Source organism: Babylonia areolata, chromosome 17 (assembly GCF_041734735.1).
Source record: "Babylonia areolata isolate BAREFJ2019XMU chromosome 17, ASM4173473v1, whole genome shotgun sequence".
Classification (NCBI taxonomy): Eukaryota; Metazoa; Mollusca; class Gastropoda; order Neogastropoda; family Buccinidae; genus Babylonia; species Babylonia areolata.
In genome coordinates this window covers 18,226,242-18,244,335 of record NC_134892.1, presented here as the reverse complement: position 1 = coordinate 18,244,335, position 18,094 = coordinate 18,226,242, and the positions used below count along the sequence as shown (strand labels likewise).

General features: G+C 40.7%; 1 protein-coding gene and 1 non-coding gene across 2 annotated transcripts; one reads left to right on the top strand and one right to left on the bottom strand.

Annotated features, from left to right (window-relative positions):
• Nucleotides 1-228: 228 nt before the first annotated feature.
• LOC143291705 (palmitoyltransferase ZDHHC3-like) lies at nucleotides 229-12,526 on the bottom strand. The gene is made up of 8 exons (XM_076601728.1): nucleotides 11,711-12,526; nucleotides 9,538-9,697; nucleotides 8,310-8,419; nucleotides 5,569-5,630; nucleotides 5,021-5,108; nucleotides 4,029-4,101; nucleotides 2,673-2,781; nucleotides 229-1,196 (listed from the first exon to the last, which is right to left on the bottom strand). The coding sequence occupies exons 1-8, from the start codon at nucleotides 12,028-12,030 to the stop codon at nucleotides 1,117-1,119; spliced, it is 1,002 nt and encodes a 333-aa protein (XP_076457843.1). The 5' UTR covers nucleotides 12,031-12,526; the 3' UTR covers nucleotides 229-1,116.
• Trnar-acg (transfer RNA arginine (anticodon ACG)) lies at nucleotides 12,083-12,155 on the top strand. The gene has a single exon. It is a non-coding gene; the product is annotated as a tRNA-Arg (tRNA).
• Nucleotides 12,527-18,094: the final 5,568 nt, after the last annotated feature.

Genomic DNA, 18,094 nt, shown 5'->3' with positions numbered 1-18,094 from the left:
TGGGGGGATGTTCCCTGAAGGAGCAGTCCTAACAGGTTTGTGGGGATGTTGGGGGTGGGGGGATGTTCCCTGAAGGAGCAGTCCTAACAGGTTTGTGGGGATGTTGGGGGTGGGGGGATGTTCCCTGAAGGAGCAGTCCTAACAGGTTTCTGGGGAGGTTTGTGGGGGGATGTTCCCTGAAGGAGCAGTCCAAACAGGTTTCTGGGGAGGTTTGTGGGGGGATGTTCCCTGAAGGAGCAGTCCTAACAGGTTTGTGGGGAGGTTTGTGGGGGGATGTTCCCTGAAGGAGCAGTCCTAACAGGTTTGTGGGGATGTTGGGGGTGGGGGGATGTTCCCTGAAGGAGCAGTCCTAACAGGTTTGTGGGGATGTTGGGGGTGGGGGGATGTTCCCTGAAGGAGCAGTCCTAACAGGTTTGTGGGGAGGTTTGTGGGGGGATGTTCCCTGAAGGAGCAGCCCTAACAGGTTTGTGGGGATGTTGGGGGTGGGGGGATGTTCCCTGAAGGAGCAGTCCTAACAGGTTTCTGGGGAGGTTTGTGGGGGGATGTTCCCTGAAGGAGCAGTCCTAACAGGTTTGTGGGGATGTTGGGGGTGGGGGGATGTTCCCTGAAGGAGCAGTCCTAACAGGTTTGTGGGGATGTTGGGGGTGGGGGGATGTTCCCTGAAGGAGCAGTCCTAACAGGTTTCTGGGGAGGTTTGTGGGGGGATGTTCCCTGAAGGAGCAGTCCTAACAGGTTTCTGGGGAGGTTTGTGGGGGGATGTTCCCTGAAGGAGCAGTCCTAACAGGTTTGTGGGGAGGTTTGTGGGGGGATGTTCCCTGAAGGAGCAGTCCTAACAGGTTTGTGGGGATGTTGGGGGTGGGGGGATGTTCCCTGAAGGAGCAGTCCTAACAGGTTTGTGGGGATGTTGGGGGTGGGGGGATGTTCCCTGAAGGAGCAGCCCTAACAGGTTTGTGGGGATGTTGGGGGTGGGGGGATGTTCCCTGAAGGAGCAGCCCTAACAGGTTTGTGGGGAGGTTTGTGGGGGGATGTTCCCTGAAGGAGCAGCCCTAACAGGTTTCTTGGGATATTGACAGACACACAGGGCCACATGAAGGAAGTGTGCGCGCTGTGTGCGGGTCAGATGATGTGAGACTGTCGAAAGACACTGGGCCGAGACCGCGACAGCGTCAAGGGGCATAACCAAGTGAGTGGATGACCTGAAACAGAAAAAAACAATACATACATCCAGCAGTGTACATCCACATAGATAGCACCAGGACAAATGTTCTGACCCAAACATAGTGGGATATTTGTCCTCTTCATGCTGAGATAATGTGACAATGAAAACAATCAGTCCGCATATTTTTCCAGATCACATCTAAAGTTAACCCTTTGGTCGTAGTCGCCGCACAGTGACTTGTACGGAGAATGCTGCTGGCGCCAACTGGCATCTTAAGTATAAGAGTTAACAAACTTGCGCTACTCTTCCAAAATTAACACTAAACTTAGTCAGCACTTCCTGCTAATGAACCGAAAATATCCTTCTCATTGTTGAACCAACTCTTGTGCGGTTTGGAGCGATTTTCATTGGCCTTTTTTTTTTCTTTCAACTCACTCGGGATGAATAGTTTTCTCCCTTGCTTTTCCCTACAGATGACCGATTTGTTAGGGTTAGGAAAAAAGTCACAAAAATTACAAAACATAAAATAACTGAATAAAACTCGCTGTACTTGACCCACTGACCCCTCTCCTCACGTCGATGTGTTTGCCCAACCCCCTCCCTCTTCACAGCCCTCAGAAGCTGAGTCACTGTCAGTACCTTCTTGCTGGTAGCTTTCTTCACTGTAGATACTTTATTCAACGTCTTTATCATCCTTGTTGATGTCGAAACCTTCAGTTTAAAGCATTTCAATCACTTCAGCAGCAGTAAAAAGCCACTGTTGTGATAAAGTTTGCTCCAAAAATTTCCACTTGTATTGCCTGCGACGTTATTTTTTATATGTATGCAGATTAGCTTGTCATGTGGGGTGCTGAGGTCAATGGCTCACGTTTAAAGACTTTTGACAATGAACTGAAAGACTTCATTTAGGGTTTGCCAACAATGACACTCATAGTCGCTGTCATGATCACAGCAGTTTCTGCTCCGAACTGTTGGCTTGAACTTTCATTGCACTGTATCCTCCAGTCCTTGTCCTGAAAATCTGGCCATAAATCTTTGATCCCCAGAAGTGCCTTTTTTTTTTTTTGAAAGATGGAGAAATGGCTGGAAACATGGCAGAAAAGAAGCAGACACTTTCCTGCATGCACAGAAGACGTTACATCCTGGTTTATCAATGGCTAAAACATTGGCTGAGGTTGCATATGCGATGATGGTAAGTCTGGAAGGATCAACTTGTCACTGAAATTTGCCACATGCAATGTCTGAGCTGTCAAAGAAAAGTATAGGACAATGACCTCAACAATGAAAGGTTAATGAGAAATTCTGTCCTCTAACGGAATAAAATGACTGGAGATTCTCAACCCCTTATGGATCAACGTCTGAAGTCAGTGTACAACCCTACACAGCATTTTACCCAGTCACAAGGCAGGAGCTGTTCAAAGCAGTGTGTGTGTGGAGGGGACTTGGGTGGGGGTGTGGTTCTGGTAATAGAAATAAAAAATAACAAGAAGGTTTGAAAATAAAAATAACATACCCCGTCCAAAGACTTCCCTGCACAGCGCCATCTTGGACTTGTGTTGTCGACGTGGTCCCTCCTTCTTCACCTGCTCCACCAGCGTTGTGTTCCTCAGAATGGCCATCATCTGCAGGAAGGAAGGACCTCTGTTAATCATCATCATCCTCATCCTCAACATCATCATCATCATCATCATCTGCAGGAAGGAAAGAACTCTAATAATCATCATCATCATCATCGTCCTCCTCCTCCTCCTCCTCATCATCATCATCACTACCATCATCATCACCATCATCTGCAGGAAGGAAGGAACTCTGTTAATCATCATCACCATCATCATCCTCATCACCATCACCATCTTCATCACCACCATCATCCTCATCCTCATCACCATCATTGCAGGAAGGAAAGAACTCTGTCAATCATCATCATCATCACCATCATCATCATTACCATCATCATCATCATTACCATCATCTGCAGGAAAGAAGGAACTCTGTGTTAATCATCATCATCATCATCATCATCACCATCATCACCATCATCTGCAGGAAGAAAGGAACTCTATGTTAATCATCATCATCATCACCACCATCATCATCACCATCATTTGCAGGAAAAAAGGAACTCTATGTTAATCATCATCATCATCATCTGCAAGAAGGAAGAAACTCTATATTAATCATCATCATCATCAACAACATCACTGTCATCATGATAATAAAAACAAAAAATGACAACAAAATAATAACAATAATAACAACAACATATGCATTTATATAGTGCTAAATTTTGTGCGGAAACAAATCAAAGTGCTTTCACACCCAACTTAAACATGCATCGAAGTGCCAAGACTCAGGACTGGTTTATTCAATCACTGACAATACACAGGCACCAAACTCTGAAACAAAGGATTAAAGATATCACTCATGAAAGCAAGAAGAGAGAAAGCTAGAGAAACCATGGACTGAAAAATGGAGGGTGGGGAGGAGCTACTTTGACAGAGATGGTTTTACAGCCAGACTTGAAAGAGCAGTGCAGAGATTTGACAAGGTGAAAAAGGGTCCTGGTAATCATCCTCAGTGCTCAGTGTGTGTGTGTGTGTGTGTGTGTGTGTGTGTGTGTGTGTGTGTAATCAGCACAGGCAAGGAAACAGTTAAACAATGGGTGCTGATGCACTGTTGCGACATACTCTCCCTGGGAACTGTAACTTGAATTTCACACAGATAAATCTGTAGTGACAAAGAGTGATACAATAAAATACAAAACATCACAATACAGTACAATACAATGTCAATACAGCAAGATAAAATACAATACACTATAAAGTATGATACAATGTAATTTAACTGAATATAATAACTGTTAACATACCTGATCACAGCCAATGCCAATGACAAACAGACCAAACAGCAATGACTCAATCACCAGCAAAATGGAATGAGTCCTGGAAAACACACACACACACACATGCACGCTCACACACACACACACACACACACACAAACACACAAACCACACACACACACAACCACACACATGCACACTCACACACACACAAACACACATGCATGCACATACAAACACACACACACTTACATGCACATACACACATTGCATACACACACACCAATGTGCATGCTCACACCCACTCACACACACAAACACACATACACATATCAGCACACACAAACATGCACACACACACCCACACACACACACACACAAATCTGTGCACGCACGCACACACACAAACACACACACACATGCAAGCACACACACACACGCTCAATTGAGCATATAATTTTTCACTGTAGCTTGATGAAGCCTTTTGTACACGAAAATGTGTCTTCACAAGTGACTGAGAATGTTGATGCTTTTGACTTTTTGCATTCATTATCAGTTGTTTCGCTTGTCAGTTTAATGACTTCTCTTTTACGAAGTCCTTTAAGTAATTTCCTGTAACTGTATTTAGAGGTTGTTGTTTTTTTTTGTTTTTTGTTTTTTCCAAATTTCACCCACATTTTTACCCTCATTTGCCCAGTTTCCCCCAACCCTCCATTCATCCACATCTCCCACCCCTTCTAACCGATAATACTCAGATGTATTCATAAATACTTTAACAAAATGTCTTCAATCACCAATATGTGTGACGGGACATTAAACAAAAAATTCCTCCTACACACACACACATACAAACACGCACATACACACACACACACACACACAAACACGCACATACACACACACACACACACACACTTACATGCACACACACACATTGCGTACACACACACTAATGTGCATGCTCACACCCACACACACCCACACACACACACACACACTCCCAACAGAAACTGACATACAGTTTAACATGTTTGCCTTCAGACTTGATCCCTGGATCCAGAATCCAGCTGACGATGATCATGGTCAGGGCGTGAATGCTTGCCAGACCTGTAAGTAAGGCTTTCCTGCATCACTCACATCAGGTCACACTGGGCAAAAAACAACTCATCACTGCATGTGTTTATGTGTATGTTTGACTTTCTGCAGTTTATCAATAATCTATTGTGGAGAAGCAGAAAGCAGAGAATTAAGATAATCCAGTTTTGAGAAGACAACAGCACAGAGTTTTGGTTGCACCAACAGACGTGAAGTGACACATGTAACAGGCAAGACAAGATTTATCAGATGTGTAAAAACTCACTCACTGAAATAAGCGAACACAGATGTTGCCATTCACAAACTTAAAAGTAGTATCAATGTGTGTGTATGTCACTATGTGTGTGTGTCTGAGTGTCTGTCTGTCTGCACATGTGTGTAAATGCTCTTGCCTGCATGTGTGTGTGTGTTTGTGCGTGTGTGTGTGCATGTGTGTATGCATCAACATACACATGTGCTGAGGCAGACTCACCCACATAGAACAGGAACTGAAGAAAAAACTTTTGGTTGTATTCTCCAACACAGTTGTTGATCCTGAAAGCACACAATCACCACTACTGTTGATCCTGAAAGCACACAATCATCACTACTGTTGATCCTGAAAGCACAGTCACCACTACTGTTGATCCTGAAAGCACAATCACCACTATAGGGTATGGTTCACACAGATCTGACCAAACTAAACTCATAACTTCCAGACCTTTTCCACACCAGACTGAACATTTTCCAAACACAAAGCCAAACTAAGTGATAAGAATGTGTCTGTTACACCACTGATGAAACACATCAGTATATATTCCAGTATTAATCAATCTTCAGTTTTCATTGGTCAACTTTTCTCAAATGTATTAAACTCTTTGATGATTGGTACTGTGAAAGGGTTTCATGAAAGGCAAAACATATTTTCTCAAGTCTTTTCCAACCCTGGAAATGTAACTCATTTTTCCAAACTTCAATGACTCTGTACTGACCCTCCTAGCATGTGGAAAATGTTCACTAACACATCACAAGTTATAGAAAGTGTAACAAAATATGTAATTTACACAATATTATTATGTTACAAAAACACAGACAGACCAATGAACCCAAAAGATGATTTCTCCATAGCTGTTTTTCTTACGTTTCCCTTTATCCTTCAATTTATTTACATATTAGTCACTTATCATTCATTCATTATGTTACAAGCAACTAGCAGCAAATGTGTGTGTGAGAGCAAGACAGAGAGAGAGAGAGAGAGAGAGAGAGAGAGAGAGAGTGTGTGTGTGTGTGTGTGTGTGTGTGTGTGTGTGTGTGTGTGTTTTCACTGTATTCAGACTTGTTTTTTGTCAAATCCCATGAAAGCTAAAGTCTCTGATTAGTTTAAAACTTGAACAGTTTATTAAGAAGGGAAGAAAAAAATTATGACGATGAAGGAGAAAAAAAAGAGAAGAAAGAAAAAGCTGAGACGACAGAAAGAAAGAAAGACAAAGAGGTGAGAAGAACAGTGAACAGTGAAACAAAACAAAAAACAACAAAACAAAACACACAAAAAACACACAAAAAAAAGAAAAAAAGGAAAAAGAAAGAAAAGCAGAATGAAGAAAAAAAGATGAAATAAATGAAGCAAACGAAAAGAAAGGGAAAAGCCTTTGAGACTGTCAGGCTGACAGCCCAAAATGAACAGGCCTTCAAAAACAAAAGCCACATCCTCAGCTTACAAAATCACATATGATCAAGTCAAGAAAGCTGAAAGAATGAAATAAATTGGAAACTTTTCTTGTATAAAATATATTCTCTGTCTGTCTGTCTGTCTGTCTCTCTCTCTCTATATATATATATCCGTGTGTGTGTATGTGATATGTATTTTCAATACACAATAATATGATATACTGTATGCAATACATTTACAAATATGCAAACTCCTCACACAAAAATCTTTATAACTGCCCCATCTTTAACCCTGTGACCACTGAACCTTGCTGAAATGAGATCAGTGTGAACAGTGTCTTTGATTTCACCAATCAAAACTTCTGCAACTGCAAGACGAAGATGTCCAGATAAAGAAGGGAACAGACACCCTCTGTCTCATCTCATTGAGGTGACAGCCCTTCACTGACATCCTGACCTGTAAGCTCTGTCTCATCTCATTGAGGTGACAGTCCTTCACTGACATCCTGACCTGTAAGCTCTGTCTCATCTCATTGAGGTGACAGTCCTTCACTGACATCCTGACCTGTAAGCTCTGTCTCATCTCATTGAGGTGACAGCCCTTCACTGACATCCTGACCTGTAAGCTCTGTCTCATCTCATAGAGGTGACAGCCCTTCACTGACATCCTGACCTGTAAGCTCTGTCTCATCTCATAGAGGTGACAGCCCTTCACTGACACCCTGACCTGTAAGCTCTGTCTCATCTCACTGAGGTGACAGCCCTTCACCAAAACCATGACCTGTAAGCTCTGTCTCATCTCACTGAGGTGATAGCCCTTCACTGAAACCATGACCTGTAAGCTCTGTCTCATCTCACTGAGGTGACAGCCCTTCACTGACACCCTGACCTGTAAGCTCTGTCTCATCTCACTGAGGTGACAGTCCTTCACTGACACCCTGACCTGTAAGCTCTGTCTCATCTAATTGAGGTGACAGCCCTTCACTGACATCCTGACCTGTAAGCTCTGTCTCATCTAATTGAGGTGACAGCCCTTCACTGACTACCTGACCTGTAAGCTCTGTCTTTATCTCATTGAGGTGACAGCCCTTCACTGACACCCTGACGTGTAAGCTCTGTCTCATCTAATTGAGGTGACAGCCCTTCACTGACTACCTGACCTGTAAGCTCTGTCTCATCTCATTGAGGTGACAGCCCTTCACTGACACCCTGACCTGTAAGCTCTGTCTCATCTCACTGAGGTGACAGCCCTTCACTGACACCCTGACCTGTAAGCTCTGTCTCATCTAATTGAGGTGACAGCCATTAACTGACACCATGACCTGTAAGCTCTGTCTCATCTAATTGAGGTGACAGCCATTCACTGACATCCTGACCTGTAAGCTCTGTCTCATCTCATTGAGGTGACAGCCCTTCACTGACACCCTGACCTGTAAGCTCTGTCTCATCTCATTGAGGTGACAGCCCTTCACTGATGCAAATACTCAACAGCAGCACAGTTCATCATTTGGAACTCCAGCAGAGTCAAAAGATGAATCCCTCCCCACAGCCTGATGCACATCTCACCATGGACAGTGATGATCCATGCGACGAATGCAGCGACGACAGATACGACAGTGATGAGCGCGGGGAGGTCTGTACGTTTCACACTTCATGCACACTGTCCATCCGTCCATCTGTAATAACAGCAGGATAAGATTATTCATGACTGATATGTACAGTTTAACCCCTTGACTGCTGAACCTGGGTGAAATCAGACCAGTGAGGTGTATGTTCTAACTGCATATTCCGCTTTTTGTGCAGATTTGAATGATGGAGTTGAATTTGATGCTGTTGAACTTAGGTAGCATACTCTCAAGAGGAAGAAGTTTAAATACAGAATGGTGAATGGTGTCCTGACCTTTAAGCTCTGTCTTATATCCATAAGATCACTACCTTTCACTGATGAGCAAACTTGTCAGCAGCAGTCAACCGGTTGAACAAACTATTTCAATTTAAGAATTATTGGTCTTTCTGTCTTTTTTTTATTTTTTAAATAAGTCTTTCAATTTTCTTTTTATGTTTTCTTTATTTTCCTTGCAAGGAACACTTTTTACTCATACATCGTTTAACATCAACATCATTCCATCATTCCAACTGATTTATAAATAAATCTCCACAAAACCAGTCTACACATTTTCCAGTTCACCCAAAATTGAGTGCAATTCAAATGTTGCCTCTTATCGTTATCTCATTATTCAGTGAAGATAAATGTTTGCACATGTAATGAATGATAGAATTTTTTTAAGAATCACATCCTTTTTAACAATCTGAGATCTATAAAGGCAAACATCTGCTGTGCATACTCAATTATATAAATTCTATAATTACATACATTCTATTTCTAACGATTCAGAGAAAATATGTGTTTGTATGTGTGTGTGTGTGTGCGTGTGTATGTGTGTGCGTGCGTCCGTGCATGTGTGCGTATGCGTGTGTGTGTGCACGCACCACGGTGTGTCCGTGCATGTGTGTGTGTGTGTGTGTCTGTGTGTGTGCACACCACGGTGTGTCTGTTTTTGTTTGCTTGTGTGTGTTTGTGTGTGTGTGTGTGTGTATGTATGTTTGTGTGTGTGTGTGTGTGTGTACAACACAATTCCTTAACCTTATGTTTTCCTTTGGCAACTGTACACAATACAATGTGATGCAATAAAATACAGTACGCTACAACACATTACAATATCAACACAGCACAGCACACTATATTATAATACAACACAACACAACATAACACAACACAAATCCTGAACATTACATTTTCCTTTGGTGGCTGGGGAGAGTGCATGTCAGAAAAGTCCATGCTGGCGGAGGGAAGGGGGATCACCCCAGGGTCTGACAGCACTGCCTGCAGGTGAGATGCCGCAATGAGAAACACAATGACGTTGAAGATGACGGCGTTTATAGCACCCCATAATCTGAAATAATCAATTTTAAAACTGAATGTCTTAGCTTGAAATTGGATAGCTTTTATTTTCAAGCTAATTGTCAAGCCAAGGATAAACATGTATGTGTGGGTTTGTTGTTGTTTGTTTGTGTGTGTGTGTGTGTTGGTGTTTTTTTTTTGTTTTTGTTTTTTTTTTTTTTTTTGGGGGGGGGGTTAGGGGTGTGTGTGTGTGTGTGTGTGTGATGCTTATCTTTGTGTGACGTTTATCTTTCACAGCAGTGAAGTGTTAAACTTCTAAATGAACACTAAGCACTGATATTTTTTTTAAAATCAAATAATCAAAACAAACACAGGTTGTTAGTTGTTTTCTGAAGTTCTGTCTGCTGGGCAATTTTTGGAGGACAAATTAACAGCCTTTCTTTAGGTTCCATATTCTTTTAAAACAAGACTGGGTGATTACATTTTATACTCATGTTGGGGAAATGACAAAAAGACAAAGGGAGGAGAAAATCATATGACCAGCCACCATGGCAAAGTGGTTAGTGCCATGGACTGATGACTAGGAGGATGCTGGTTCAAGTCCCAGAAGAGGTGTAGGGGGTGTGGGGGGGTTGCCTGTGGCCAGCTCTTATCCAGAGCTGATTGTGCTATGGGCTCAAATAGGAAGATTGAGACCACACTGTCAATTATCATCCTCCTCACAGTTCACTGCATCTTAAGGAATGTAAAATTTTCTGACCCACATTGCAAGGCATCTGCACCTCTCTTGCCTGGATAATACTGGATACAATTTTTATGAAAGGAAAAATATAGTTCAGACTCAATTGTAAAGTCATCCAAAACTTAAAATGGACCTCTGCATCTGTATTGTTATAATCATCATCCTCATTCATCATCAATGTTGAAAAAAATGTCCAAGATTTTATCGTCTTTTAGTTTCGATACCCCTCCAATTTAAATCTTGGGGATAGTTCCTGTAAAGGTCTTCCATCTGATAGTGGAAGACTGATCATATTGAGGACTGTCATCAGAGGGACACTGTGACAGTCTCCACTCTTGAGAAGAAATTCACTCAGTCTGGCTCTGACACCTAGTGATTATCAGAAGGGGCTTAGTAGGTGGTGTTCTGTGTATGTTTAATCAAAGCAGGCACTACTAAACACCACAAAAGTGACTTGACAGCAGTAAAGGGTCTCCTCTTGTGTGTGGCCTTCTGGCAACCTAACAGCGTCAGTTCCCTATGGACTGCCAGCAAATGAACCAGGGTGTGGTTGTGTATGGAGGACTGAAACAGTGTGGGTGATACTGACAGGGCAGCAAAATATACATAAAAACAAGGACAAGAAAAGAAAAATAATAATAATGATAATTCATTCAACATTTTTTTCAAAACAGAAACGAACTTGGTGCTTCCTTTTTTCAGGAAATTGGTTTATTTTTCTGTGCCCCTTATTAACAAATAAGATAGCTGATAGGTAGCACAAGGAGTAATGGTTAAAATCATGTGCCGTATTCATATAAAATAAATAAAGACTGAAAAGAGTAAGATCAGGACTTAAATAACTCACTTAATACCTTTGTTTACATGAATCAACAATAGGAAACATGCTGGTTTCACAATACTGTTGCCAAGTTACAGTAATAGTACACATGTGAAGCGAATGTAATCAGAACCAGTACTGAACTTTTATCTCCATTAATCTATTTTTGTAAAATCATGAAATAAAATAATAGTTAAAAAAACAAACACAAAAAACAACGTTTTGAAGTTTCATGTAACAAATAAAATGTTTTCGGGATTATGACATCAATGACAAATAATGTTCATAATCATTTTTATTGGTAAGTTTGTCTCGTTTTCAACAAGATCAACCAGGTACAACTGACAAAATATACCCCCGTAACGTATTATAAAGAATTATGTTACTGACATATCAACTGTTTTATTTGGCAATGAGCATGAGAGTCAACAATGCGACAGAAAGTAATGATTATGACGTATGTACTGATAAAAATGCAGCATCAAAATATCATTTTCGCTTACGTGTGGGACATAACAGGAATGAGGTGTCTAACTATCACATAGTCCGCATATAGGATTGCTGCATAAGTCACGATGACACAAATAACCCCACAAGGATCATTCCTGTTGAAAGAAACCATTTTCGCAATGTGCTCGTCCCCTTGGTGTTCAGGGTACGAGTAAGAGTAGCCTCCCTTAAAAATCGTCTGCAAAGATGACTGTAAATTTAGGTTCCGTTGATCATAAAACATGTATTCAACAATATATCCATCATTTTCATTATACGGTTCCCAAAATATATCGCACAGTAAAAGAAAACGTGCAAAAAATACGTGAAACATTTTGCAAAATTATTATGTTTATGTAGAAAAAAAAAGTACAGATTTCTAGCGAGGGCCTGTGGCGCAATGGATAACGCGTCTGACTACGGATCAGAAGATTCCAGGTTCGAATCCTGGCAGGCTCGTATATACATATATTTTTTTACAGATATTATTTTTCCGTTTAACTCGTTTTTGTATTGCCCACTGTTTTACCAGTATATACCAATTAAAAACGAAAAAGAAACAAAAACCACGCGACATGGTCGGATTTATCAGGGACGTGATGGTGCAGCCGCCGGCCGACCGTGGGAACGAACCCCGCATCCCAGAATGAAGGAGGAATTTTGTTTAATGTCCCGTCACACATATCGGTGATTGAAGACATTTTGTTAAAGTATTTATGAATACATCTGAGTATTATCGGTTAGAAGGGGTGGGAGATGTGGATGAATGGAGGGTTGGGAGAAACTGGGCAAATGAGGGTAAAAATGTGGGTGAAATTTGGAAGAAAAAAAACAACAACAAAACAACTCTAAATACAGTTACAGGAAATTACTTAAAAAGGACTTCGTAAAAGAGAAGTCGTTAAACTGACAAGCGAAACAACTGATAATGAATGCAAAAAGAGTTACAGGAAATTACTTAAAAAGGACTTCGTAAAAGAGAAGTCGTTAAACTGACAAGCGAAACAACTGATAATGAATGCAAAAAGTCAAAAACATCAACGTTCTCAGTCACTTGTGAAGACACACTTTCGTGTACAAAAGGCTTCATCAAAACACAGTGAAAAATTATATGCTCAATTGTCAGGTTACTAAAGCATATGCACTTGACATTAGGACAATACTTGGTCCGTAATGAATTTGATAATAGTCTGAGAGCTAAACTCAGAATTGGTCTGCGAATCGGACCAAAGTCTGAGAGAGTCAACTGACGAGGTTTTAGACTTGAATTCAAGCACCTATAAAAGTCTCTTTCTAGTATATTGCTTATTTCCTTGTATGACAATGGGCAATATACTTTTATACTAACTATATGATTTTTTGCTCCCCTTTTTGCTGCCCAATCCAGTGTGGGATGGTATCCAACAAAAATCAACATTTGTACCCTTCACAAATAGGGAGTGCAATAAATACCTAATTTCAAACAATAAATCTTCTCTTTGATTATTCTCAAAATAGAGCAAACTTTTTTAAGACAGACTGAGAATCAACACAAAATAGGATATTACTTACTATGATTGGTATATCAACAAGATGATTTAAAGCCATAAGGATGCCCACCAATTCAGCTGTAAAAATTGAATGTCCCTTACCTAAATCATATTATTTTTCTGTTTTTAGGTCAGGAATGACAAAAGCAGATCCTGCACTGCTATCATCCAGGACCGAGCCATCAGTGTAAACTTTTAAATGATAATCAAAATTTTCTTCTAATTCAATTCTGACAGATGCTGCTATTATATGTGGAGATTCTCCTTTTGTTGTGTCAGAAGCACATATGTTGACGTTTGCTTTTGTTAACTCCCAGGGAGGGACAGGTGGCACCAGAACACGAGGTGCCATATCATGCAAATCAATGTCTGAAGAATTTAAAATATCTGACACATATGTGCGAATGGTTTGTAGATTTGAATTATTTTGTGCATTTTTTGGAAAATCAATATCAGACCTAATATTTAATTCCTCAAAATCATCCACTGCTGTACATCTCACAATGTATTTAGCAGAACTTAATTTTCTGATTTCATCTAGTGGTAGAATACCCGCAAGCTTATAGGCTTCTCAGGTCTTAGTATGCACAGGTACCCCTAAAGCCAGTTTCACAGCTTTACTGTCAATTATTCGCAGCTTCTTTAGAAACGTCGGCGGAGCAGAAAAGAAAATTTCTTGACCGTAGGTCAATCTTGATCTTACGAGAGATGTCGCTAAATGTAAAAGAATTTTGGAGTCTTGTCCCCAAGGAGAGTGACTTACAATTTTTACTTAGTCCACATAAATACATAACATCACCATCTAAGCAGTCATCACCTAGTCTGCATGACGACCACCAGACGTCGCCATCTGGGGAGACAACACCTGGACTGTATGATGACTACCAGAGGTCGTCATCAGCGGAGACAACGACTGGTCTATATGAAGACCTTCTTACGTCGTCATCCGAGGAGATAAAACTACATCTTGTTAAATACCTAACATTGCATCAAATCAGTCATCACATTGTCTACATGAAGAACACCTCATCACCTTGTATTTTGATAGTATAAGGCCCTTTATCTATCATTATCTTAGTTTTAAATTCGGATATCTCATTATCTAATGATATTTTTTCTACGATTCATTCTAGCTGATAAATGACTAAGAAGTTGCAAATAACATGTAGGAATCTATCAGTCTTGCAATGGAACTCCCGCTCTTTGAGTACAAATATTGATAATCTGCGTGCTTACCTTTTTGAAAACTCTCATCATATTCTTCTTCAGTCCTTAAATGTTACTAAAAACAAATTACCGAATCTGAAAGGTTATTATTATCCTCCGGTTTATCATATAAGCGAAGATTCTGACAAGATTAGTACAGCTATTTACGTGCAGTGTGGTTTGAATTACGCAAGTGTCCATCCATCTCCTATTTCAAACTATACTGAAAAGATGTCAGCTACGTTTGTAAAATTGCATGTCTCTAACAATCAAATCATACATTTTGCATCAGTCTACTATCCCAAAGGTCCAAGTAAGCAAAATACAAATTGGTTGCGAACATTAAATTGCGCAAAAGAAAGATGGATCGTCGGGGGAGATTTTAATTCCCATGCGCCCTTCTGGGATAGTGATTGTCAATAATATCTCATCCTAACTTTGTTGAAAATATTGTTGATTCATCGTTGCATTTACTTAACGATGGGAGGATTACACGTATCCCAGATGTGGCTCATCATAGAGCATCGGCACTTGACCTAACCTTCATATCACCATCTCTAGCTTTAACAGCACAGTGGGATACTAGGGATGATCCACTAGGCAGTGATCACGTGCCAATCACACTGTCTTTTAAGGATTGTAATATATCTAAATACAGCGGAGAAGACGAAATCCCAAAATTCAATTACAAATATGCAAACTGGGAAACATTTCAAAACTATCTTACAAACATTTCTGAAAGTGAAATTTTTTGTGAAGATTTAAATGTTTTTTATAACAACTTTCAAAAATCAATTATTGGAGCTGCTGAAATAGCAATTCCCAAAAAAGGTTCAAAGAGGAGTGACACTTTTTCTGGAAATGTTTGGTGGAATGATGCATGTGCAGAGGCTGTAAATACAAAGAAACTAGCATACCTAACATGGTTAAGACTCAGAAAAGTACCTGACAAAGATGTAAAAGAAGCCGCTCATAAAGAAATGTGTTACACGAAAATTAAGGCGAATAGAATCATAGCCCGAGAAAAAAGACAATACTGGTCACAATTCTGTTTGAATGAAGTATCTGACCATAAGGATATGAAGAAAGTGTGGGCCAAAATGAAAGAAATGAAATCAGGCATTGTTCTGCAAGACTATCCTATTAAAACGAAAGATAAAGAGTTTCTGTCCCCTCAAGAGAAGGCTGAAGAATTTGTTTGTCTGTATTCTAAAACAGGTAGTGTGGATAGTTTGTCAACTAAACAAAAGACTTTAAGAGAGGAAGAAGAAATCAGTGACAAATATAGAGATCCTACCCCACAAAATGATAATGCAATCAACTCGGCAATAACTTTACAGGAGGTCAAGAACGCTATTCATTTGTTGAGTAACAAAAATGTGTCAGTTGGTAAGGATGTAGTATCTTACACCATGTTAAACCATTTGCCAGAAAACTGGATAAATATATTACATACATTATTTCAAAAGTACTGGGAATGTGGACAAATCCCTGAGGTATGGAAAACTTCCATTGTAACTCCTGTGTTAAAACAGAGTAAACCTCGAACAGAAGCTTCGAGTTATAGACCTATTTCGGTTACCTCCCACGTTGGGAAAGTCATGGAGAAAATTGTAAATATTAGAATGGTATATTACTGTGACAAAAATAACATAATTCCGTCAGCTCAAACTGGATTCCGGGAAGGAAGATCTACAATTGATCATCTGACCCGTCTCACTACCCAAATTAAAAAACAGTTTTCTAAGCGAAAAGTATCCTTGCGTCCTTCTTCGATCTTACTAAAGCTTACGACCGAGTATGGCATAGCAGACTGTTATTTAAGCTGAAACAAATTGGTCTGTCGGGTCATGTTTATGACTATGTTAAATCCTTTTTAAGTGGGAGATATATTGTGGCAAAAGTGGGAGTAACTTTATCAACCTCTAGGCCTATAAACATGGGAATCCCGCAGGGTTCCATTATTTCTCCATTGTTGTTCAACATTATGCTTTATGATTTACATACATGTTTTTCATCATCTACCAAGCTGGCTCAATATGCTGATGATATTGCTATATGGATTCAGATATCCTTGAGGAAAAGGACAAGCCTACATTACATCAATTATGTACAGAAACATTTTCAGGGTGAACTCGATAGACTGAGTAGCTATATGCAATCAAATGGTTTTGAGTTTTCTGTAGAAAAAACACATTTGATCCTCTTTAATAATGGTTATAATCCCAGCAAACTACCACGATTTTTTTAGGAGGACGTGAAATATTTTTCAAGTCGGAAATAAAATTTCTTGGGATCCTATTTACTTCAAAACTAAACTGGAAGAAACACATTGATTCAATGGTGACTAAAGCAGTTAAAAGTTTAAATTTCCCAGAATGAAGCAAGTCTTTCAGTGAACAAAAAGCACACGATTGAAGGAAGACAACGCTCACTGTGGCTTCTGTCCACGCCTGCACATGCACAAGTTGACTCAAACATGCAGTCACCAACAGGGGTTGCTATCAAAATTCAGTGAACCCAAGCATTCGACACAGTGCCCCATCGTAGACTTCTGTCAAAGGTCGCAGCCCATGGTATCACGGGGAAAGTGCTGGGATGGATCAAGGACTTTCTGACCAACAGGAAGCAGCATGTTATTGTCAATGGCACGCAGTCACAGGAAGTCACATGAGCAGTGGCATCCCCCAGGGGAGCGTGCTCGAGCCAATCTTGTTCGTTGTTTTTATCAACGACCTCCCAGCCAGAGTAAAGAGCACAGTAAAAATGTTTGCAGATGACACCAAAGTCTTCAACAGAAGTGACACAGAGACGGGACCAAAAGATCTTCAGGATGACCTTGACCAACTCCAGCACTGGTCTGACACGTGGCTGCTTAAGTTCCATCCACAGAAATGCAGCGTAATGAAACTGGGGAGGGGGGGGGGCAGAAATCAGAGGCAACATACTACATGACGAGCAAAAATGAAGAGGGCAACAGTACAAGGGTGACATTGAAAGAGACTGTAAGTGAAAAGGACCTGGGAGTGCTCATTGATGTCAAACTGAGTTTCAAAGAGCATGTTGCACAGTTGACATATAAAGCAAACAGAATGGTTGGACTTATAAGGCGATCATTTGATTTTCTGACTGAGACAACTTTTGTTCAGTTGTACAAGAGCCTCGTCCGACCACTGTTGGAATATGACCATTGTGTCTGGCAACCGTTTCACAAAACGCTATGTAGTGATATCGTGGATGTCCAGAGGCGAGCAACAAAACTCCTGGGCTCACTGAAAGAGAAGCCTTACCCCGAGAGACTGAGACTACTGGGGCTGCCAGGTCTGGAACACCGGAGGCTGCGAGGGGACATGATAGAAGTATTTAAATACCTCCATGGACATTATGATTTACAGAGGCCAGTGTTCCAGTCGTCACTCAGTGGAAACCTCAGAGGCAACACTTGAAAGCTCCAGAAACAACGCTTTCGCCTTGATGTCAGGAGGAACTATTTCTCTAATAGAGTGGTGACACAGTGGAACGGTCTCCCAGATTCCGTGGTCCTGGCGCCGTCAGTCAACGCCTTCAAGAGCCGCCTAGACAAACACTGGAGGGGCCTACCTGGTCTGTACAACCCATCTTGTCAGAGCAACTGATTTGTTCTAGCCGCGCTCGTCACTCATG

What these genes read in the sequence shown, in the direction of transcription:
- LOC143291705 (XM_076601728.1), bottom strand. Translation starts at nt 12,030, where the DNA reads ATGTTTCACGTATTTTTTGCACGTTTTCTTTTACTGTGCGATATATTT. An exon ending in TTGGCATTGGCTGTGATCAG is followed by an intron (nt 2,782 to 4,028) that starts GTATGTTAACAG and finishes TCCTTCCTGCAG; the next exon opens with ATGATGGCCATTCTGAGGAA. An exon ending in CAGGGAAGTCTTTGGACGGG is followed by an intron (nt 1,197 to 2,672) that starts GTATGTTATTTT and finishes TTTCTGTTTCAG; the next exon opens with GTCATCCACTCACTTGGTTA.